The sequence below is a fragment of the Cyrtonyx montezumae genome, unplaced genomic scaffold (genome assembly GCF_038088225.1).
Source record: "Cyrtonyx montezumae isolate F1298 unplaced genomic scaffold, pur_monq_1.0 scaffold_18, whole genome shotgun sequence".
Classification (NCBI taxonomy): domain Eukaryota; kingdom Metazoa; phylum Chordata; class Aves; order Galliformes; family Odontophoridae; genus Cyrtonyx; species Cyrtonyx montezumae.
The window spans coordinates 2596801-2620814 of record NW_027071914.1 but is presented as its reverse complement, the minus strand read 5'-3'; the positions used below and the strand labels follow the sequence as shown (position 1 = coordinate 2620814).

The following is a 24014-nucleotide window of genomic DNA, read 5'->3' as shown; positions in this document are numbered from 1 at the left end:
CACACACCACGCACTGAAGCACATGGAGCAACTCCCAACAGCCACAAGGCCACATGATCGAGTTCATCACCATGAAAGAATAATAAATGAGGATTTGAGGAACAAAGGATAAGCTTCAACTAAATCAATTCTCTAAGCCTTTCTCTAGTTTTTCTCGGAGCAGATCTGGCACTTTTCCTCCCCATCGTCTCCTGCTTTCACTGGCCACCAGGACCATGTCAGAACTCATTCTTCAGGTGTCCCTGAGGAGCAGGAAAACTTCAACCACATTCTGACGAGAAACCTACACAGACTCCCCCCCACCCCCCGTATAAGTTACAAAAACATTACTCAAAAACACGGAGGAGTCTGAAACAGCAAAGTCACAGAATGTCCTTGGTAACCTCAAGTATTTGTCTTCTGCAAAACAGAAGTGTGGGAAGAAACATTCCTGCGCACAAGAAATTATAGAAGCTCGCACAATGAAAATATTCAATAAAAATCAAGCCTAAAACCAGCCAGCTGCTCCAACAAAGATTCCAGTGCCATTCAGAAGCCGCTGGAAAGCCATGTTTTATTCCAAAGATGCATGGCAATATTATTTCCAAGTTGGCAGCTAATGACCCACATTATTCCATGAAATCCTAACCACTTACTAATTGTATGAAACAAGTTTCTGCTTAATACCCAATTTCAGTGCATTTTTGATACTCAACCAAAAGCCCCAGGAAAGCCTTCTCTTAGATAAAGGCCATGGACTAGCTTCAGTTAAGAAAGAAGCCTTCAGCAATAAAAGATGCTAAAATCCAATACCCATTTTCTTCTTCCCAAATCTCCACTCAGCCTCGCCTGGGTTTAGCCAAACACTACACTCAAGTGCCGATTTTATCGAGGTATTAAAAGCAACGTGCAATTGCCTAATTTGGGTTTCACATGATTTATGTAATGGATGTCTAAATGCTCTTGACCTCCAAGGCCAGCATCACTGCTCCCTGCAACTTCAACCTGCAGTTAATTAATAGCAGAAAGCCTCTCGTTTGAAAGCTCTACAGAAGGGGATTTGAGAGCAGGGGGAAGATGTGCCCAGTGTCTCAGGTTCTGCTTTTGGGGGGACTGTTTTTCATCCATCACTTCAGCAGTTCACTTTATATTCCAGCACAATGCATCAGTCCCATGGAGAACTGGAGAAGTTTTACAGGATCCAAAAGCAGCACGTTGTGCAATGAAGCCCTGAAACCAAAGCTGGCACTGCTGCAGCAGGCCAACAATTATCTCCTCACTTTCTGAAGACATTTGAGTCTCACATCACTTCAGTAAAAAAACTGCTGCATACTTCCAAACAAAAAGAGAGTGTTCTCCAGAGCTCTGGTTTTCATGTCCTGGTTTGGAATCTGGAAGGGTTTTTGCTTCCAACTAGCAGTACTAAAGATAGCCAACAGCTTATGTAGAACTTAACAGACACTGCAGGTAAACATAAAAATCCATGCAGCCACTTAGGAGCACCAGGTATCGTGGCCTTCAGTCTTCAGATACTGAATTCAAAGACTTTTGGCCCAATATGTACGGTTTCTCCCAAACCACACAGTAGTACATAAGCTCAAGACCTTCAGATTACACTCCCTCACCTAAGCTCGAGAGTACAGAACTGTTCCTGGATTCCTGCAACATCATGGATGCCTTTTTTTTTTTTTATGTTGTGTCTTGAATAAATCCCCCAGCTCTAATATCTTCAAAATCTTAGCAGACAAGAGCACTGTGACTTCCCAAAGAAAGTTCCAGGGTGCATTCAAATTTCTCAATCACGTTCACAACTCTAAAGGTATCTCCACTAAGCCCTTCTTTAAGCAATTTTCCAAACAGGGCATTTAATTATGAGCCTCTAAACATTGTATAGGGAGAATCTCCATGTCCGCTGTTCCTCACTAACAATTTTTTCTTTTTTTTTTTTAATCTTCAGCTCTTTTCATATTTTATGTTAAACTGAACACTTGAGAGTAAATATTTTTGCAGTTATTGAAGAAAACCCCACAAGGTAAAGAGCAGAGTAGATGCCAAAACAAAAAACAGAAAAAAAAACCAGGGTTATTCAAGAAGCACAGACCAAGCCACCCCTAAAATCTGGCTTAATGCCTGTATCAAGAAGAATGCATCAACCTAAAGAATGATAAAAATACTTAAGAACTCAAAAGGAAAGGGTTCAGCTCCAAAAGGTAAGAATCTCTCAAAGCACCAGCACAATGCCATGCAACACAATTCAGGACTTACAACATCTCTGTGTAGCCAGGCCTCGCAAATGTGACTGCTTTGTTATAGATACATCCTACAGAACAGTACAAAGTTTTGGTTACAGTTCCTCCTTCTTTGCTACGTACTCACATCTCCCATATTCGATATGTGGGTGTTTCAAAGATTGGCTCTGTCCTGTTGGGCTTGTCAACTGCTGGCTAATCTGTGACTGTAATTTATGTCCGTTCTACCCATAAAAACCAAACCATGTATGTGAAGACTTTCCTACACCCCAGCCACTAAGACCTCTAGCACACAGGTCAGACACAAATGGAGCAGGCCTGGAGAAACCAGTGAAAACCTTGCCCACTAACCCCTGGGGGTCCTTACACTGAAAGAAGGAACACATGTCCTGGCAGGAACCACTCTCCAAGAGCAGTATAATTCATACTGGCAAAATTACGACTAATGCTGCTGATAACACTGCAGCCCAGTTCCCCTCAAGCATCCTGGCTGCTGCCCTCTGACCAGAAGCTGAGTAAAGGTACTGCACAAATTTAATTTGCACCTTAGCAGGAAAATTTTGTTTATTTCCTGTTTCTTTGCAAATTCTTTGAAGGGAGGTAGAGCAGATATTAAGGATGAAGACTGCGTCAGACGTACATGGAACAGACCGCCTTGCATCTTCTCTTCCCTGCTATGGCACACTTCACTCCTTCTGGCACAAGCACGGCATTATTAACAGGCAGGCTGAAGAACACGGCAGTTTACTTTGCAGATTTCTTTGCACCATAACAGGGGCAGGGAGCATAAACCTCCTCTTTACCAACAGAGGGGCAGAGGAAGTGCACGCCCAGCAGCTCTGTGCTCTGAGATGCAGGCTTCTGCAGGCGCATCCTAAGGGCTATCAGGAACAACAGCTCCCGCCCACTGCTTGTGAAATGCATCAGCCTCAATGCAACTGTGCTAGCTTTCCAGAGGAACATAAATTGATGCTTGAAATGATTCTTATCTGTGGAAGATAGAAGCCACGGCTCGGGATTTGCTGAAGCAAGGTCTAGCATCTTTGGCTGATAGGTGAATCCATCACCAAGAAGTGTGCTTGCCTCCTTAGGGATCCCTCCCAGCCTGAGAGAAGGCAGACTGGGATCTCCAAAACAGCAGCAAAAGGCACATTAGCAAATGACTGATGGGGAATGCATTTCTAAGCTCACAATTCTGTTCCTACATTCAGAAGACTTCTGCAGAGTGCAGCTTAGTTAAATATCACAAAGGGGGTCAAGGAACTACAACTTCCCTCTGATCTCTATCACAGCCATAAAGATTATAGATTAGGCGGATGACTTTTGAATACTAAAAGCTTCTGAAGAAAAAACAAAGGTGAGAGAACTGCCCTGTAATTAACAGTCACTGGGGTCAACTAACTTGAAACGCTTGCATTACACGGAAATATTTCAAGGTAGAGGATCAGGAATCCAGACTTATAGACATTCAGTGCACGTGCGAGGCCTCTGGTATCAGGGAACACTTGTGCTCCTCAGTTAAGGAGGCTACAGAGGAAGAGCTCTGGTTCATAGTTGGACACGAGCTCACTGGCTAACACTCAAAGCCATCTAGCAAGTAACCATTCTCTTCTGCTTACAAAGTGAATTTACCCAGTAAAGTGAAGGTCCCTCTTCTTGCCCCTACAAAACAGCAGGCTTAGTTAATAATTAAAGTTATAAAACCGAAAGCACTCAGTAACACAAAGAATGACAAAAAAGCACTTGTAACACTTTCCTCTGGATAATAAATCATTCCAGGGAGAAAAAAAAAAAAAAAGAACAATTTCTCTCTGCACTTCACATTTCCTCATCCTGTCTGTGTCTAGGCCTCACCATGGCCATGCAGCAGGAAGCTGTGCTGGGCACCATGGTTAGGGTGCTGCACAATGAGAGACACAGCGACATCACAGCACGAGTGAGAAGAGAACACAAGAGCTGGGTAAAAACCTTGCCATCGCAGTCTGCGCAGCAAACACCAAACTGAGGTGCTACAGCAGCCCTCAGAGCCTGCAGCAGACACTGAGAACTGAAATAAAGATTTGAGAAGCTGCTGAAAATGTCTTATTGCTATTCATTTTAAAGGAGACTCCAGCTCCAACCAGCAGAAACATCTAGCTGCAAAGTACCACTGCTGTTGAGCAGGAAGAAAAACAGGCATTTACCATGACGATAACAGACCCAGCACCACCCACACTGCACAGACTGCAGTCAGAATCACAGAACATCATGCAGCTATTAAGGTGGGAAAAAGCCCACTAAGGTCCTGGGGTCCAGCCATCACTTGAGAGCCTTTTGCAACCACTGGGCTTGGCCCTACAGCTTTCTGTCTCAGAAAGGAGTCTGAAGCAGAGGGGCAAGCACAGATATTTCAGAGATTGGAGAGAACGCCGTGTTCCTTCAAAAATAATAATAATAATAATAATCGAATCTGCATTTCTTTTTTAATGGACCTGTTGGACTGCTTCCAAGAAGGAACGGTAACAGTCTGACTGTTTTGAGGCAAAATACCAGAAAACATGTCAAAGAAATATTTGTAAATGGTTTCAAACCTAAGAGGAGAAGGAAAGCAGTTGTCTGTTACAACTCCTTTTAACAGCTGCGGAGAGGAATAACATTTTCAGAAGGAGGCCGACTCAGTGACAGGCTATTCATCACTCCCCATTTGTGATGCTGCACACCATAGGAAGAGGTCTTAACAGAACACAACTACTGCACCCATTGTAATGTTAAGAATCCTGCTTCACACCCATGTCTGAATCTGTGCTGTGAAAATGACAGCACGGCAATAAAAAGAAAAGATGCTGAACTTTCCATATCGATAAATCAATTCTTGGTTTTCAAATACAATTTTCTCCAGTTCTAGTTTCCATTTTTGTACTTCCATCTGGCATCTAAATAGAAATGCCAACCACCAGAGACTCTAAATTAGTGAGGAATAACAAATAGGAGCATTGGCAAGTTCACGTTAAACTGTATCTTACCAATTAATAAATTCAACTTTCCTCTCTGTGCCCTTGCTCAGCTGTGATAGCACTGAGATTCCTTATCACTAAAAAAATCATTTCCTTTGCGGAATATACTGTTGTAAGAAAAAAAATATTGAAGACCTAATGCTTCATAACTCCACTCACCAATTTTAAGTTCCTCCAAGCAGTAATAAATTACAATCGGTCAGTTCAGAAGGCTTTTAAGATGTTTTTGCAAAGACAGCTTCCAGTTATGGGGGGTAAATCAATGCACTCCTGTTGTAATGTGCAGGAAGGACGGGCTCCAGCAAGGAGCACGCCAATGTCACCTCCCCATGGCACACAGCCCTGGGTGAGTGCTAAGGAAGCACGGGACACTGCAGACAACAAAGAGCAATGCTCAACAGACAACAAATAAAAAGGAGCAGCAAGGAACCACGTTGGAAGGGTGTCAGTAGGGTAAGCAAGAAGGGTCACACCAGTAAGAACACTCAAGTAAGACATTAGCCTGCTTTCAATCTTGCAGTCAAATGTGTATTAAAGACAGGACTCACCCAGCAGCTATTTAAATCCAAGTGTGTTCATAATGGTAAGGTGAACACCTTGGTACAAAACCACCATTAAAGACAATTAAGTAGTTACAAATAAGCCCTCAGATACTATAGTATTTTCAACAATTAATTGGCACTCAGTACGTGCTTTTCCATGCAACAACACCAGCCACGCTGTGGGTTTTTTTTAAATGATGCAGCCCTCTCCATTCACTATAAAGTCACAGAAAGAGGGCAAATATTCACAGAATGGCTCGGGTTGGAAGGGACCTCTCAAGGATCATCGATTCCAACGCCCTGCCATGGGCAGGGCACGTGTTCAGAAACTTCCCTAAAATAAGCAGGTATTTCTCTGCACAGAAAAGCACAGAATACAAAGTATGACTTAACCTAAAGAACTAGAACACGGCCACTCAACCCACGGGCACCAGAGGACATCTGCTTAATGCTACAGTTGCATTTTAGAAGCACAGTTAGGCTTCAGGGCATTGCACCTAACCTCAGCTTCCTCCAGGTAGGTGTGAGACCACTCCTGAAGCCTTAATGTTCCAATGACTACAGACGGAGCACAACATCCTGAAGGAGCTCTGCAAAACTCCTAACTTAAGAACTGGATTTCTCTCTCATTTGGACAATATGCTAACTAGCCTACATACATAATACACAGATAACTAATACGACGCTCAGGTAACTTCATGACAGTGAAGGGCTTCTCGATTCCCCTCCTTAATTTATCATCATTACTCTAATCTCATCACATGGCTCTGGGTAGACGTGCCCTACCCACTTCTACACATGGGCTTATAAGCTATGGCACAACAAAAGGCAAGTCACTGTGCCAAAAATGAAGAAATGGGGAAAGAAAGCGCTGCCACTTTCACTTCCAAGTTCCCCTCGGGCCTCTCTGAGTCACATGCCTGAAATGAGAACTCTGTTTTTAAATCTCTCACAGCTGCTTCGAAAAGATGGAAGAACTCTTCATCTGAGCTACAGTTCTACAAGAAGTCTGACTGCCATACACTCAGAAAGGCCTTCACTTTGGAAGCACTACGAGCAGTGATTCTGGCTTTGTAAGCAGCCTGCTCAAGACAGCTCTCCAGCCCCACCTTATCAAAACACCTTGTGTACTCAAGCAGCACATTCACCAACTCAGTTTTGTACTTCAACCAATACTGCCAACAGAAGTCTGGAATACAGTGTATTCTGCATCAGTTCATCTAATGCTGAGTCTGGTCCAAGCTTGCATCTGCTCCATTTACAACCTACCTGTTAAAAGGTGCTTTAAGAAAAACTCCTCATAATAACAAAGCTTGCCATTATTTCAACTGGGGGGACCACTGAAGAGTCCTGCTGGTTCTCAGATTGGTGTTTGCACTCCCTGCCTGCAATCCACACCCTGACCTGGACAGAGCCCACCCAGCCCAACACACCTCCTCCAGAATGGACTGCCCACGGCCCAGCAGCTCACTCCCTCACAGCCTGCAGTCTGAAACCAAAACACTCAACCACCACCCAGAATCCTGATCTTAACAGCACAACTGCTCCTATCTAGCTCTAGGCTATTCCATACAGCTGCATGCCCAAACTCCAAGGGCAACTCCAACCCTCTGCCCTGCACTGGCACAACTGCAACCATCTGCTGCTCGCTGGGTTCAGCCACAGTGCAGTGCCACTTTCTACAAAGCTATCACCCATCTATACATTTACCTTAGAAACTTTTTTCCCCCCTTCATTTTAGAACTGAAAACATAAAACATTCCCACAGGAAAAAAGGACATATTTTCACAGAAATCCTGAAATTTAATTTTGAAACTCAGAGCTGCACTTCGTGTGCCAGAGGCTCTCAAGCAGACGGTTACTCTCTAAGGCAAAGCATTCATGTTACCCAGTGTGAGTGGAAATGGCCAGACTGCAAACAAAGCTCGACTCACATTCTCATTCACAAAATCAATTTCTCTCAAATACTCACTTTGCATACATGAAAGTCCAAACCACTGAATAACGCCATTGTGTTACAAAACTACTAATATTAAATAATCACTACATCTCCTAGAAACACTACATTCCCAAACACTTCAGGAAGTGCCATACAGATACTGCACACGTTTACTTTCCAAGATAAATATTTTGTGAGTTCAAAACTGAGCTGGTATCAAAATCTCCCTTTCATTATTTGTCTTTTCCAGTCCCTCCCACACCGGTAAAGCGGCAGCAGCAATTCCCCACGTGTAAGAGCCAGCCCCCAGCCCCTCCTCTGCACTTTCTGAAGCTGAAGTGCTAAGTGAACTCCAAAAGCTGCAGGACCCCATGCTAACTGCCCTGCATTCAAACATGCGCAGTGATAAATAGAAGGCTGTAACCAGGATCATACTTAGTAGAAAATTAAAAGCTTATCCTTTCTAAATTAAATCACAAAAAAACATTACAGGCTATTCAGTTCATTGCAATTCAAGAGAAATGGCAAAGCTCGTTATGTATTGTGGGTTTGGTTTTTTATTTTTTGTTTGTTTTTTGTTGTTGGCTTTTTTTTTTTTAATTAAATGAGAAAGCAAAATGTAGCAGGCAACATGCACAACTATGCTACTTATATCACAACTTCATAAACAGGCAATAGAACACAAAAGCTCACCACCCCCCAGAGAACCTCCTGTACAGAAAGCACTCTTAAGGTTCACTCCTACAATGCAGTTAAGTAGAAGATTTCAGAAAAAGGATGCACAAAAAACATTTAGCAGACTTAACAATTTGATTAAACAGAGTCCTACGAGTTTAACAAAGTTCAACAGCATACGCATAACATTTACAACAAGAAAGAAGAAAGGCACCTGGAGACATCTGACACTGGGCATGCTCTGCAGGCATCTCAGTGCGCACATGCTCTCTACCAGGTTGGAGCAGCCTAGCCACAAAGACCTTGGCACAGAACACTGCAGGGTGACAAAAAGGAAGGAAGAGAAGAAGCAGTTAGATGCCACAACAAATCACTCAACGCAGGCAACTCATTAGTACGTTCACATGGGTACTTATCTACAGCATTTCTATGTTCATCGCAAGGTTAGTGGCCAAGGGTAAAATAACAACTGAAGATCCTTCTCAGGAAATAAGCCATCCCTCTGTCCTGAGGATAATGAGCTCATGTGCCTCACCTGCAGCTGCATGGCTGTGGTGCTTAGGTGCCCATTGAGCCCCCTCCCGGAGTGCCCCAGCTGCACTAGGACCAACTGGTGCTGCTGGTTTTGCCTCCCCCCAGGCATGGGGAGCTCAGGAACCCTTGGTTAGGTGGCAGCTCTTCAGAACGCAGCCCTGGGGAGTTGGTGAGGAAGGTCTGGCACTCCATGCTGTCTCAGCTTTCCCCACTTGTGCTTATTTGTTGTGATAGCAAAGCCTGTATTAACACTTGTGAGGTTACGGCCTAGGTGTGGGACACTGGCACAACCAAAAATACATTTTCTTTAAAAGAGGAGCTACGCCTAACTTAGTTTGGGCTGCCAGACCAAGCTCTGCTTAGTCAAGGTACACGGTATCCTGATGAAATGGGTCACTGGGGGAAGGGCTGCTGCTATCAGTTCAAGGTATCCTCCTGTCAGCCAAATTATAGCCCAGCAGTATTGATGGCTCATCTCACCACCTGAGCTGGGAACCATGCTTAACTACTCAGTGCCACACTGGTGATGCTGGAAGCTGGGCAAAGTTTGCAAACACGCTTTTCTGAAGCTGGAGAAATTCAGTGCAGACATCCTCCAGACATTTTATAGCTCTGTGGTATTATTTCACAGCTCCTTTTAAGGATACATTAGTACAGTACACAACCATCAGATAAAATTAAAGGATTCAGTTACTATCAAGTGATCTCAGACCCAGCTCCAAATCCTGCCTTCCTGTAAATTTCATGTAGGCTTCCAAATCAGTTGCAACAAACACCAAATCATTACAAGAAAAAGCCACAGATGTCAAAGCTGAGAGCAGAATACCCACAGGTGAAGGCTTGAGGAGAGCGGTTAATTTGCCAGTTACAAGGGGAAGGAGGGAACCCAGAGCAGCTGAGGAGGGCAAAACCTTTTTGTAAATTTTCTTTCACGTATTCTGAATAAAGCACAAGAAAGCTTACAGTTTTCACCCCTGTGCTAAAGAGAAGTGAAAGCAAAACCAGGATAAGGATGATCCCAGCAGCACCAAACCCCGCTTCACTTCTCTCCCCAGCCCTATGTAAGAAGGGTGCAGCTCCAGATGGCTGTTTTGCACTGTGCATGTCTAATGAGATGCAGAGACTTTGTGGACAGAGGTAAAAACAAAATTAATGCTTTTTTTTTGTATTTTTTTTCCTTCAATATCAAATACATTCTTTTTATGTTATTAAAAGATTCTTTAAAGCTTAAATACATGTGATCTTCCATCTAGCTCCCAATAAACCCAGCATCTACAACTACTTGACATTAGTTAACTGACGTATCCTCACGCAAAGCCCTGGAATTGAGTTCCCAGAACTGCAGCAGAAAATCAGACAGTGACATCAGGGCAACTACCTGAATTTCAACAAAACAGCAAAAAAGTTTTTATATGCTTAAAGTTCTAAGCACTGATGATGACACTGAAGAGGTGGGACACTGCATTGTCAGTATACAGCTCTGCCTTAATAATAAAGCGGTAATTAGACTGTAATTGTTTTTAGGAGCAACTCACTAAATAAGCTCAATATAAAGAACTGAAGAGCAATGTTGGCAAACAGAGAATAACTTTTTAATTTAGTTCAAAACACATTAGACAAAGAAGCCATTTCCACACTAAGTTTAAGCCACACCAAATACCTCTCCGTGGCATTACAAAATCCTGAATAAAAGATTTTATAAAGAGCAGTGGACACTTCAGTGCAGCAATGATATTGCACAATGCTACAAATTAAATACTGCATTCTACTTCACAAATGTGCAAATGTTTGTGGGCTTTACTGACGTGCTATTTTCTTGACCCTGTCTGCATCAGCGCCGTCGGTCATAAACATCAGCACAGCACTGTATGATGACTTTTACTTTTTGAGTAACACCCACCTGAGCTCCTGCCCTCACTTTCCACTTGCCTTGCAGCAGGTTCCCAGTGAGCCGCAGCACTATAAATAAAGACTGGGAACGGGAAAAGGAAGAGAAAGCTGCATGACTAAGTCCTTGCACAAGGCTTTGGTTCCAGAGAGGCTGGCTCCAGCTCCCAGCACATCCCAAAAAACAGGAGGAAAAACATCATCTGATGTATTCAGTTGTAATAACTTTTAGGATTAGGGGTAAAAACAACCTCCTCGGCCCCAAACAACACAAAGGTTTTGTTCACATGGGACTTCCCATATACACAGAGTGCTGTTTTCTTGAAGCACGGTAAAATGTCCAGAATATTTTTACTTTGGTGCATTTAAAATTTGAATCTACTTCCCAACTGGAACATTTGTGCTTTCTTTCTTACAAAAAAAAAAAAAAAAAAAAAGGAAATATCCTGTAATGCTCACTAAGTTAACCCAAGAAAATGCATAGGGCTTGAGCTTGTGCTCCTGATGGAACTAATACACATTTTTAATGTGGTGATAGCAATGTTGCAGTGTTAATGCATCACTGATTATTAACCCTTATTACCACAAGTTCCATAAAAGCATTAGAGTTGAGAACTCAACAGTTTTCACCAAAATCACATTCAGTTTATTTATACAGAGGTAACTTGAGGCATAAAAATGGAGTGCGCTACGTTTACAGCCTGGGGGAGTCTGCTCTTAAAGCAAAACCATCCCTGCCCCTGCAATGCTTCTGGGCAGTTCAGAAAAGCTCGGAGGGAGATGGTTTTTTCATTACAAACAGAAATACAGAGAATACATTCTCCAAGAAGCATGCCTAACCACGTGAATTCCCTCCTCCTGCAATGACTTATTTATCACATGGTTTACTACAGAATCAAAATTGATTATAAGCCCCTAACAAATCATCCAGGCTCCCACCTTTGAAGTGCTTCTCCCAACTTCCTCATGAAAACCAGCCAGCTCCTCAGCGCTTCAGCTCTCGTTTTGCATTTCCAGAGCAGAGATCCAGACTGGGAAGGCCGGGTACAGCCAACAAACTCAAACCTTCCCCCTGACTTCTCTTCAGGTGTTTAGTTGTAAGAGACTCACATGCTATGCAAGATTGTCAATTTACAGTGTGGTTCACTATTTAGGCCTGGACTAACAGAAATGATGCTTCTTTCTTTCTGTGAATATTGATAAATTCATGGGGTAACAACTGTTACTTGAAATGCTCTGTCTGGGAATGACACACCCACTGGCAGCCCACTTGTAGTGCTGCTAAAGGGGGATTCTGACACGCAAACTTTGACTTTCAGATGGTATGACTTCACAATTTCAATGCTCCCAAGGCAAATTTAATACCAAGCCCAGAACTTTCTCAAAAGTCAGTATGAACCACAGTAAGAGAAAAAAAACAGAAAGCAGTTAACACAGTTCAAAGGCCTTCAGTATTATTTTACACTCAGCAGGGATCAGTTGGTGACCATTCCATCCCTTTTGCTAGCTGGGATGTCATCTACATCTTACCTGGTGGCTTTACCTGAAGTGATTCATTTGAAATACTGATAAGCAAAACAGTGCCGAACCAACTGGATGTTGGAACAAGTACCCTGAGTATTTGCAAGTGAAAAAGTAAAAGTGTCAAAGGATACTTGTAATTGTGAATAATTAATTGGAAGTAAAGTGCGTGGGCATGCACATAACACAAATAAGCACGTTCCACAAGTGACAGCCTGGCTTGGCACAGTCGTGCATTCACTACGTTGCACGTTTTGGCACACCTGGTATTTTTGCTGAGGTACTCTAAACAAAAGAAAATTTGTCAGACCAATAGCAAGACTTTGCACTCTTCCTATTTTCATTTCAAAACCAAGTTGTCCCTTGAGAGATGTGGCGTATTCACATGCGTCATACAAGTATGAACCGGTGCCATCACATCACTACCTTTCCACATACAGAACGCAATCTCACATCCAGACTTGAGTGGCTGCTTTGGAAGGCTGAGCACTGTCCTTGCTGCAGAGTACAACTTCTGTGCTCAGCTGTGCTGCTTTAAGAATGGCCACGTTCTCGGGTCAAGCAGGTGGTCTTTGTACAAGAGATTTGGCTTCCTCTTGCACTGCTGCGTTCTGAAGAGCTACGAAAGTAAAAGGGAGTTTCTCAAAAATTAATGGAAGAGTAGCAAACTCGTTTGAACTTGTAAAATATTTCTGATTTTTCCTTTACTGTTAACACATCATTTTAAAAATAGGAAAGCAATAGCTGAGTCATGCCTCCAGCAGAAAAATTCATTTACATAAGTGACTGCCATCCCCAAAAAATTACTGCTCAGCCTCCCAGCTGCCCTTCAAGATCTGCACGTAAGACTCTCGCATTTGGGGAAAACACTAAGTGAGAATTCAGGGAACTCAAAGCAAGACAAATGAGGAGAATTTATCTGAAAAATTGTTTTCCATTACCACGCAGTTCTTCTACATAGGGCAATGAATTCACAGAAGCGTGATCAACAATGCAGTCCCACTCTGCTCCTGAAGATCAAAGAATGCGTTCGCTACAACAAAACGAATGCTACAAAAGGAATATGGGTTCAGTGGAGAAAGGATTAAATGCATGTTTTTGAATACAGCAACAACATTACTCCATTATCATTTATTCATCACGATAAGACTCATGAAATGCAGCATCTCGTTTTCAGGAGGACATGGAAGACTACAGAGAAAATCCTAATGCATTTACAACATAGTTATTCTCCAGTGCTAACTGAAATCACTCTAAATCTTCTGAAATACAGTATTTAGGTTAATCTTTACGTCCTTCGTACACAACATCCCACTTCCAACAATTTCAAAAGCTCAGGATTACAACAGTCCTTGCTACAATAGCACATCCTACATTACACAGAGGCCATCTTGAAAGAAAATTGGCTTTCCTTATGCTGAAGGAGCAGAGGTGTTACAGACATTCAGACAGCAGTACACCTGCTAACAGTAAATCAGGACCGGAGGGAAAAAAACAGCTGTAGAGACCTAGTGCTGCCAACCCAAACAGTAAAAACTTACAGTGAGTAAGTTAAGCAATTCAAAGCCTGTAGATGAAGCTTATTAAGACTGTAAGAGTTGGCTTTGATTCTTTTCAGTATTAAGTTATTAAGGATAAAGAGCAATGCAATCTAACAAATATTAACCTGACCAAAAAAAAAAAAAAAGATCAGCTACGGGCAAGGCAGTGTGCACTTTCACTTGGAAATCCAAGCTCAGTGTGTTATAAAATGCTACAGTCACATTCAGTGTTTGTATTCCTAATGTTGCAGGGGAGTATTTCAGCAGCCTCTGAAAGCTGACTTGCACTTTACTTTTAAAAATGCAGGATTCAAAACCTGGACAAGAACTAGGCCTGCAACATGCACACCCTTACATCTGTGCTCAGCTTGGCTTTCTGAATGCCTCTGACAGAACTGTTCCATGTTTCAAGCAGTTCAGCAATTCATACAGTATTGAATACCAGCACACTGGGGACATTAATCAGCAGGAGTACACATTACAGCTTCTCCTTCCCTCCCCCAAAGTGTGTGTTAAATTATTTTCTCATTTCAGATTTCATCATTAAAGATGTCAAGATCATTTCTGTCTCCCAATTCTCTCATTTTAGTAAAGGGCACACTCAGGGCAGCAAATGCTGCAGGAGATGCTACTGCAGTAGAGCTGCGAGGTGAGGGATGGTCCAGTGGAGTAGGAGACACTGCAAGAAACGTGTCAGACTAAGGATTATCCCTCAGACTTGGTGGTTTTTTTTTTATTGTACTAAAGCATGCCCAAGATTTCTTCACCCTAACCAAATAAAATGCAAGTACTCGAAAATTCAAGCCTGGAACCAACAGCATCCTGTGCACAAGCAATTCATGATGTGTGTGTTCATCAACTAAATGCAAGTACAATTTTTGTAGAAAATACCATACCAGCAAAAGAAACACACAGCTACAATAACACATGGTATCAGTTGCACCTACAAGAGTTTCTTCTATGATATATGAAATACTGAGGCCTTAACATTTAATAGCTGTCTACAGAGGAGAGCACTCAAGCGGCTTAGTGTTACTGCTATTAATATCAAAAGGAATTGAGGTGTACCTGCTTCACACTAGCTTTAGAAATGAGTCGACAAGTTCATTAAAGCACTAACTGACAACAGAGCTGAGCCTTGGGAGAAGAGGCTCACCTTCCCACCAGACACTCAAGGCACATAACACTCTTCTCTATGATCCAGGGATCTGGCTTTCCCTCCTAACACATGCAGATACCTCCCAAGCTTATTTGAGACACCAAACTGCAGCCTTTTGCAGTCATTTCAAAGTCTCAGAGCAACAGGACTCAAACACATCCACAGGGCTACCCTGAAACAGATGTACCACGCCCCTGCAGCACCTCCTCAGCACCCCACACAGCTCAGCACCGCTGAGAACCACCAGTAACACAACCTGAAGCTGAAATCTCCCAAAGGATTTAAAATGCTGATTCTGCTGCCCAGAACAGAACTTTAAATGGTATTTCAATAGGACAAAGCTCCTGGAATTCATAACGCAAACAAGCAGAGAAGTTCTGTACATTTCCAGGGAACTCACAAGAAAATACAGCTAGAAATCAAAGCAGATAGCGGTTGCTTTCCAAACTCAACAGAAGAGTTCAAAGTCATTGATAAGGCTGCCTCCTCCTTCCAGAAGCAAGATCTGGGAAGTGTTTGCTTAATGCCCCTGTATCTGTAGATACTGCTATCTAGCTCTGCAGACGGTACATCTACCCCACGTTCCTAGGCCTTGCCTTCACAGGAGATCAGCAATGTCCTAACAAAGCACAGCTGTCTTCTCTGAATATGCCCCTCCTCTAAACTCACAGTGGCAGCTGGCCTGGTGTGTTCTGGTATCTGAGGGACATCAAGCAGTAAAAAGCGGTCACTGAATTTGCGGACAAACTCATCTAAGCAGAAGCAGCAGGATATAGTACAGGGTGACTTCTTACCTGAAACTTTGTTTCTGCGCTTCAGATCCACCAATCCAGAATGAAAGGGGATTCGAATGGGCTTTCCTTCTTTTCTGTTAAAAGAGAGCAGCCAATCATCTTCAGCTTGGTGTATCTACTTCTTGCGTGAATGAAATCCCCATTATGCTGTTAGAGACAGGGCCAATACACCTTACCGGTAACACCTGCGTTAGTGGGGGCATCGGATTGGTGGATCTAAGACAAAGAAATGGACTCACAGACAGGAGATCGCTCTTTCCCACATCCTAAATGAATGAATCCTAAAAAAAAAATTGTTTTGGGGCAACAGCTCACTTTGCAAAGATCGAGGAAGATGAGAAGAAACTGCGCTGCCAACGGTGAAGTAATCACTACAGCTTCATCCACCAGCTTACACCTGACAAACCGCCAGGCAAAGCACCTCAGCAGCTCTCCTCACTTTTCCACAAACGTGCTCTAAAGCATTTCATTGCCTTGTTTGGTTGGTTTTGGGTTTGTTTTTTTTTGCCTTTTCCAGATTCAAAATGATCTGACTTTCCTCACACACCAACAGCACAAAGGTGGGGCCTCCATCTGCTGAGAGCACTCCGTACTGCTGCACCTCTGTGAAAAACCCAGAGGTGGGAGACAACAAGATAAGGCACGCTGTTCCTAACCAGAGAGGAAGGGCACCCCTTCCAGAACAAGATGGTGAAGGACTCCATCCAGAACTTTCCAGCAGAGTGCTTACAATAGGAAACAATGTCTTTGAAATAGCTTTAACTGTAACCTAAGAGAAGATCTAGCCTGAGAAGTTCCAGCTACACATGTAACAGAATAGTGAAAGCCTACCCTAAACAGACCAGGCAGCGTGACTTCAAGCCAGATCTTCCTGCAAGTCTGAGACAGCGGACAGAATGATCTCCACTAACACCAGTTAGAAACAGCAGAAGCATTTTCTAGAACACGCTGCTGCACTGCCCACAGAGCAGTTCTCACACTGACCCTTCCAATCCAATCCTTGCACATCAGCAAAGGAGCATCCTCTGCGTGGGATGATTTTTTGCTTTCTGACCCTCTGTAAAGCAAGCACCAACCATATGGCAACACACATTCCAAGGGCAAAGCAGGGCTGTAAGTCTAATATCAGGCCCAATATATGACTCTTGAGGCTGCCAAGTAAAGCAGTAAGATGTCAAGGCACATGACTCAGAACTTAAGCAGTATTAATATAATTTTGATAGCTGGCTGAGCTAGATAATGTACGGATTTGCTAAGTCACAACAGAGCCAGAGGGATGTCAGCAGCAGAGGCATGACGGCATTCCTTACAAGAGTTTGAGTGTGACAGCACAGGTCTGATTTTTCTCTTGGAAGTTCCTCTCCATCGAGGAGCAATGGAGACAACACGAATATCGAGTTTCCCTGGCTAGTCCTTCAGCGCCAAGACAGAATCGCTTAGAAGATCTCCTATCAAATACAAGCTGTAATTGGAGCTTAAGTTTTGCAAACAGATTCTGAGTATAGGTTTTCCAAGAGCTGTGTGAGCTTATGTCTGAAACGCTTCAATTGGTGCGACTTAAAAAGACAGAAGATTTAAACAGAACACCACTGTGCAAACCATCCTGTACACTCACCTCCCCAGGAGGCACACAGTGCAGGCTGAACACGGCTTTAGTGTCAAAATCCCACACTCTGCAACCCTTCAGCAGCACAAAACTCAGAACGTGTCCAGGCCAGAACATGCACAGCCCACTGCCTGAGCCAGGCCAATGAAGGAAACAAAACTGCCACACTGCATGGCTCAAAAAGCTTTATTCCAGTTTACACAGAAAGCATGCTGCTCCTCCCCTAGGCCTAGCAAGCAGGTACCTACCTACACCTTAGAAAAACATCTGCACTTGTACAGGGGTAGGCCCAGGACACCGAGCTACTCTGATTCCCTCTAAACACTTTGGGTTTGCAGGATACCAGTACAGGGATGCAGCTGCTATGGGGACCTGTTTCAGCAAAGCAATGGAGAAACATCACACTTCCAAACACTCCCGTAGTTAATTGAGCCTGTATGATAAACAAATCAATTTTCCAAAGGGAGACTCCCTTTCTTATTATTAAAGCACACAAGGTGTTGCAACGATTCGGCATTTGGTCTCAGTCACGCACCACTCATACTGGGAAATGTGAGGAAGAAGTACAGGAAAATGGAGCGGGCTGTCAGATGTCACCCCACTGAGCTCACGAATACACCAGCAAACTGGAGAAGGAAGGGATTTTCCAGAAAAACCGGACTTTCTGTGAATAACGAAGTGCTATCAATACCATGGAAATCAAGCTGTGAAATCAGATTATGTAATAAACAGTGGCATTAGTATAAAGAAAACATCACCAGTGGAAAAAAAAGCTAGAATGTAAGTACTGTTATTAATCAGCATTACTTTAAACAACTCAGTACATATCCTCATTTCCCTTTGATTTCTTCTCTCCCTTGCAACAGCAGCAGCTCATGGCAGAGCAGCCCTCTCAAACCATGGTCTCTCATTCTCTCCCACACACCATTCCTGTCTCGCTGGCACATTTGCTGCACCATCCATTTCATAAGAAGCCCATCTCGCTTTTCACCCTGCTGCACAAGCACTCAAAGCAGCGCTGGAAGATGAAACTGAAAATGCCAAAGCAACTGTGACCTCTAACAGCACAGCAATAAAACGTAACGCATCAAAAGCCATACATCAAGTTGATCTAACAAGTAGTGAAGGTGTTTTAGAAAACGCACACAAAATGAAAAGGTACATCCATCCTTCAGAGAACAGCCCCAAGCCTCTCTCAGGATACAGCCTGGAAGAAGACAGCTCCCTTTGTTTTGCTGAGATGTTGGTGCAATGCTCATCGGCGATCCAAACTGAATCCAAACATCCAACAACTCTCCCCAAGGGACAGGCATTGCCAGCACAGCCTGAAATGCAGCAGTGCCATACAGGCACCCTACAACCTCCTATAGGAGCAGCCAGGAGCAGGTCAGAGGGCTCGGCTAGTGCGCATCTGCCTGTGGGTGCGATCCCATCCCACGCTGCCACCTGCACACCGGGTTTCTCAGTGATTCAGGACCTGTGGAATTGCATCGCAGGGCCCTGGAGCTCCCTGGGGGTGCTCACAAGGGCTGGAGGTCACACGTGTTTCTCAGGCACCAAGGCAACTCTGTCTGCTGCTCCTTATGTGCTCAGCGCTGTTGCAGAGGTTGGCAAATCTAGTCATGTTAGATAATTTAACTGAAGTGAGGCAAAAATAATCTGTGAATCCCAAATGAGTTTTAAAAAGCCTTTGGTGAAACGCCAGCATCGAGCTTCCTGAAGAAACAGCAAGCTTTCCTCAGAAAGAATTTAAAGATACTTAGGTTCAGAATTTTCCCTACACATGGAGCATCTGCAGTTCTCCTCCACTTGAATTAAGCAGTAGCTGTTGCCACCCAAATCAGTACTCCAGCTGGCTTTTCTTGCTTGTTACCTGCACTGAGCATCTTTACTCAACCATGGCTCTTCTTCCCTTGGTAACCAGTTCCCCACTCTATTGTTCCACCTCGCCCTTCCCAAAACAGCTTTCCACACTTCTCTGGTTATTTCCCTCATTTCATCATAGCTCTGCTGGCTTTAAATTCAGTTAGCCAGCTCTAATTCATTTTCTTAAGCTCTTCCTTCCCATTCTCAGTACTGCTGCCAAAGTCACAGTAATCTATTCACTTTGCATTTTCATCTCTCCTCTTACGGGCACTATGAAATGTGACTGTCAGTCCAATGACCTCTGTGGCAGTGCAGATCTTACATCTGCTGCCCCAAAGGCTCTTCTGTGCCTCCCAAGCAGCAAGCCAGCAACCCGCCCTCACCATTTCCCTTTTTGCCCCCAACTGATGAAACAGCCCAGCACATTGCCAGCTGCACACTCACATGTCTGACACGCAGCTAACACTGTTCATTTAGCTAATGAATAAAGATAACTGTGAAGCATAGCTTGCTCTACCCTAGCAAAGAAAGCACAGTAACTAGCTAATACACAGGTCTCCAAAGGTCCTGCTGGCTCTCCATCTACTCCCAGACTTCGATTAAGAACAAAACAGGGACACTAGAGCTAGAACAGTGCCTCCTTTGTTCCAGATGCAAATACGATCATCGCCCAGTCCATCACTATCTCTATCTCACCATAGGAGTAAACTCTTTGAAGGGTTCCTCTGAGAACATTTGGACAAAATGGAACAAAATGCAACTGCCTGTTTGGTGTGAACTGACTGAGACAGGGAAGGAAGAAACAAGGCAGAATGTTACAGGCCTAACGAGATTACATCCAGCTGCTGTATCCGAGTTTCCAAACAGAATGCTCAGGTTTGTTTCACACTTTCAAGCTTCAAACAGTCTGGGGGCACACCACATCCAGCTGCAGAAACCCAGGGAACTCCAGGTAGCACTGGCACCATCTACAGAAGTTGCTGCTGGCAAAGCAGTCCTGCATGAAATGCTTTATTCTGAGATGTTACCTTGTGAATTTGAAGACCTTCAGCTCCCATCAAAGTTCTGCCAGGAGAAACTGAAAGACTTTTGGCAACACATTGAATTTAGTTCTTAGTTTATTATTTACAGAGGCACTTAAACACTGGACAGTAATGAGGGAGACATGCTAGACAATAAAGGTGTCATATGAGGAAGAGGATTTTCCATATACATAACTTTAAGATACAGATTGCAATGCAATGTAAACAAGTGCTGTCAGTGGTACTCCTGAGCACGGACCTCCTTCCCAGCACCTTTCCAGGTTCCCCCCAGCACAGCAGTGTGCAGAGCCAGCACACCTGAGCCAGCTTTGCAGTGGGGGATCAGCACTGGCAGCACAGCACAGCACGCCAAGGGCACAGAGGGAAGGTGGCTCAGTGAGTGGGAGCACTGCCACGCTCTACGCCCCGTGGGTGCCCAGTGGGCACAAGACTCTGGGAAAAAAGGACAGATCTGTCTTAAGATGCAGATGCTACAAGGTGTGCAGTTCCACCCACACCTGTGTAACCTTTTAACCTGTATACAGATTTACTGCCCATACCTCTACGTTCTTTTACAACCACATTAATGCGGACTAGGAAACTAGTTATCCCTGCCTTAAAGCCTGCTGGTGAAATAAAAGCATGGCTTAGTGCGGCCTTCAGAGGGAACGAGAACCATGGGGCTTTCAGCGGGTACTGAAGGCAAACACGTGTAATGGGTTTGATGCAACTGAACTCAGGTTTTATAAACAGCTCAGAATGTGTAGGTAAAATATATATATACACACGTTTCACAAATCATCTGTTGTCAGCATTTCACCTTCAGAGAGTTTGATTCTTTAGAAGAGCAAAAAGGTTACTGTTATCTGATTTCACAGGGAAAACCAAAACCAGGCGTAGAAAAGAGCCCTTTCCATCATTTTGGCAAGCCCTCCATCTGTTCTGGATTACCTCCTTACTCCTCATTTCATTGTCTGCCCACTCACACAGTGTATCCAATGGAGACAGTGCTCCCCGAGCCCAACTGCAGGCCCCTGCTTCCCCTGCATGGCCGGATACCATATCCCAGCTACAACTGCAGGCCATGGAAAGTCCTAACTAAATCACCTGCTCATCACTGTTAAAACGCCAACAAATTCATTTCCAGAGCTAGAACAAAATAGTTAAAGCCTTCAGCTGTTCTAAGATGGTGACTTCAGAACACTAGCTAGAACTTCATACAGCAAACAGAAGTTGTCACTCTGAAACCTTAAAATATTTCTCTTAGATTCCAGCTTTAAAAATAGACCAATATTATTTCTGACTGATTTTTCTTTAAATAAATGCAAATGATCCATCTAGTGCAGAAAAACTTGAGGGCTAGAACACCCTGTTCTCTGACTTCTATGCAACTAACATGCTGACACATTATCTCTTGTTTATCAGCCACTCAAAACTGCTTTGTGTTTGTTTCTCAGAACTCCTGCATCACGTATCTGCACCTGCAGTACTGGGACTCAGCCCTGGCATTGTAAAGCAATGAGTGAGCACCCAAAGAGCTGCAAACACAGCCTCCTGGATCAGCAGGAGGCAAGAACATCTCGCCTGCAGTAAGCAAGCACCCACATCTTCTTTCTGACAATAACATCCTTGAACAGAGGAGCATCCCATCAGATTTTGCACTTTCAGATTGTCTCTGGCGTTGCAATGTTTGCTGCTGTTATTAACTGACACAAGAGTCTGCACAAATGCACAAAACACTGTCATTGCTGACTGAGAACACTGTCAATACCATTTCTACTCCTGTTCCGTTTCTTTCAACAAATCTTCCAGGGAATCTCATCTGCCACAACTGCAGAGCACCGAACCTTTGTGTCAGGGCTCCATTCCAAAGGGCTTTTGGTGACTTCAGTGAAGCATTTCAGCTCAGACACAAGCAGTTCTGTGCAAGCCTTTGCCAGGATCAGAGTTAAACTACTGGCTACTCCTTATGGAATATCAATTTCTATTGGAAACTACAGAATTAACTGTTCACCTTACTAAAGCTTCATATTAATTTGTTTTGAAAAGGAAAAAACTTGTTTCCTAAGCCTCCTAAGTAATGAAAATGTTAATATCCCATCCCTATTTGCCTTTCCTGTAGCACATCTCCTAGATACAGCTGTAACAAGGGGACACAGCCACTATCAGCACTCAGAAGTTATATTTGTTTCTGCTCATGGGCAATTTGGCCAAAACCAGGGATGGCTTCTCAACAGGGTTGTTACAAAGGGGAAGCAAGAAACCTGAGTGAGGCCACAGTCCCTTCCAGCCCATCAGAGCACCTCACACACCCCAAGGCCAGGCAGCATTCGCAACGCACTGGCACAATAAGGAAAACACTGCTGGGATGCACTGCCCGTGTTGGAAATGCAGAAGACAGCACCTGCACCACAGCCGCTCTGATGCCACCGACATTTAAGGGAGAGCTCACCAAATCAGCTGGAGCAGCGGGATCAGTGAAAATGGCCTTTAAGCTGCTGGCCTCAGTGATGGCACTGAGCACCAAAACGCCTCTGGGGCCGTTTTCCTTTAGGCTTACAATCTCTGCTTACCCACAGTAGGCAGCACCAGAGGGAAGCCGTTTTCTAGACCCACTGGGTGAGCAGGTACTAAAAAAAACCCCAAACATTCGGTGCCCCCACTACGCCCACCTCGCCCACCTCACCTTCAGCGTGCGGCAACAGCCCATTTGAGATCTTATCACCATCCAATTCCACGGCGTCGTGCGGACCTCTGTACGCAGCAGCAAGCCGTGCGTATCGCGATACAAAGCAGAAAACATCGAGCATCGGTGGCTATCGCTACCTGTCGCAGCTCGGCGCTGCTCACCCCCAGCGGCGGCGGCGGCAAACCGGGGCCGTCCACGCCGGGCAGCGGTACCCACGCTCCCCGCGGGGCGGGCGAAAGGCGGTTCCCCCCCGGGCGCGGAGTTCCGGACGGGGCGCTCCGCATCACACCCCCCCCCCGGCGCTCAGCGTTACGCGTTATCGTTATCCTTCCCCTCCCCTCCACCCCCCACAGCGATCGTTTGGATGCGCATGTTTCCGTTAGCCTTTCTATTGCTTTAACCGTTGTGATTTTGAATAAGCTTTCTCCTCGGAAACCCCCAAAGGAGGGAATTGGGTGGGCGGGGGGGGGAGGGGGCGGCGACAGGAGCGGCGCGCGGCCGGGCCCGGCCCGCGGCCACCTCCAGGGCAGCGCCGGGCCCCTCAGGCCCACGGCGCGGAGCCGGGACCCGCGGGAGGCTGCGGAGGGGGAGGGGGCGGGGGTGACTCACCATCAGCTCGATGGTCTTGTCCTCGATCACCGAGTCGGGCTCCATAGCGGCGGCAGCTCCGCGCGGCGCCCGCCCGCCCCGCGCCCGCCAGGCCCCGCCGCCACTCACCCGCCCCCCCGCCTCGCGCGCGCACGCACGTGACGTCGCGGCGCCCGGAAGAAAAGCGCCGGCGCCCGCTGCCTCCGCTCTCCCCGGAGAGCACTGCAACTCCCGGCGGCCCCCGCGGCGCCGCGCTCCCATTGGCTGCGAGGGGCACCCGGCGCGCTCTGCGGCCGCGCGGGGAGTGACGGGAGGGCGCCGCGCCGCGTGACCGTTGTGAGGAGACAAAATGGCGGGGGGCGGGGAAGCGGCGGCGTTTTCTGCTGCCTCCATCCGCATGGCGGGCTTGTTTCCTGAACCCGGTTTTCTC

General features: G+C 45.0%; 1 protein-coding gene across 4 annotated transcripts in view; it reads right to left on the bottom strand.

Moving 5' to 3' along the window:
• Positions 1-23701, bottom strand: part of FBXW11 (F-box and WD repeat domain containing 11) — a 61081-nt gene extending 37380 nt beyond the window's left edge. Inside the window, exons 1-4 of one of the 4 annotated variants that reach the window (XM_065734463.1) lie at positions 23606-23689; positions 15990-16094; positions 15814-15887; positions 8592-8693 (exon numbers count right to left, since the gene is read on the bottom strand). In XM_065734463.1, the coding sequence (XP_065590535.1) occupies positions 8592-8642 (51 nt within the window). In that variant the 5' untranslated portion in view covers positions 8643-8693; positions 15814-15887; positions 15990-16094; positions 23606-23689. Of the gene's footprint in view, positions 1-8591; positions 8694-15813; positions 15888-15989; positions 16095-23605 lie in introns of all 4 variants that reach the window. The other 3 variants (XM_065734468.1, XM_065734464.1, XM_065734467.1) reach the window with 3 other exon arrangements.
• Positions 23702-24014: the final 313 nt, after the last annotated feature.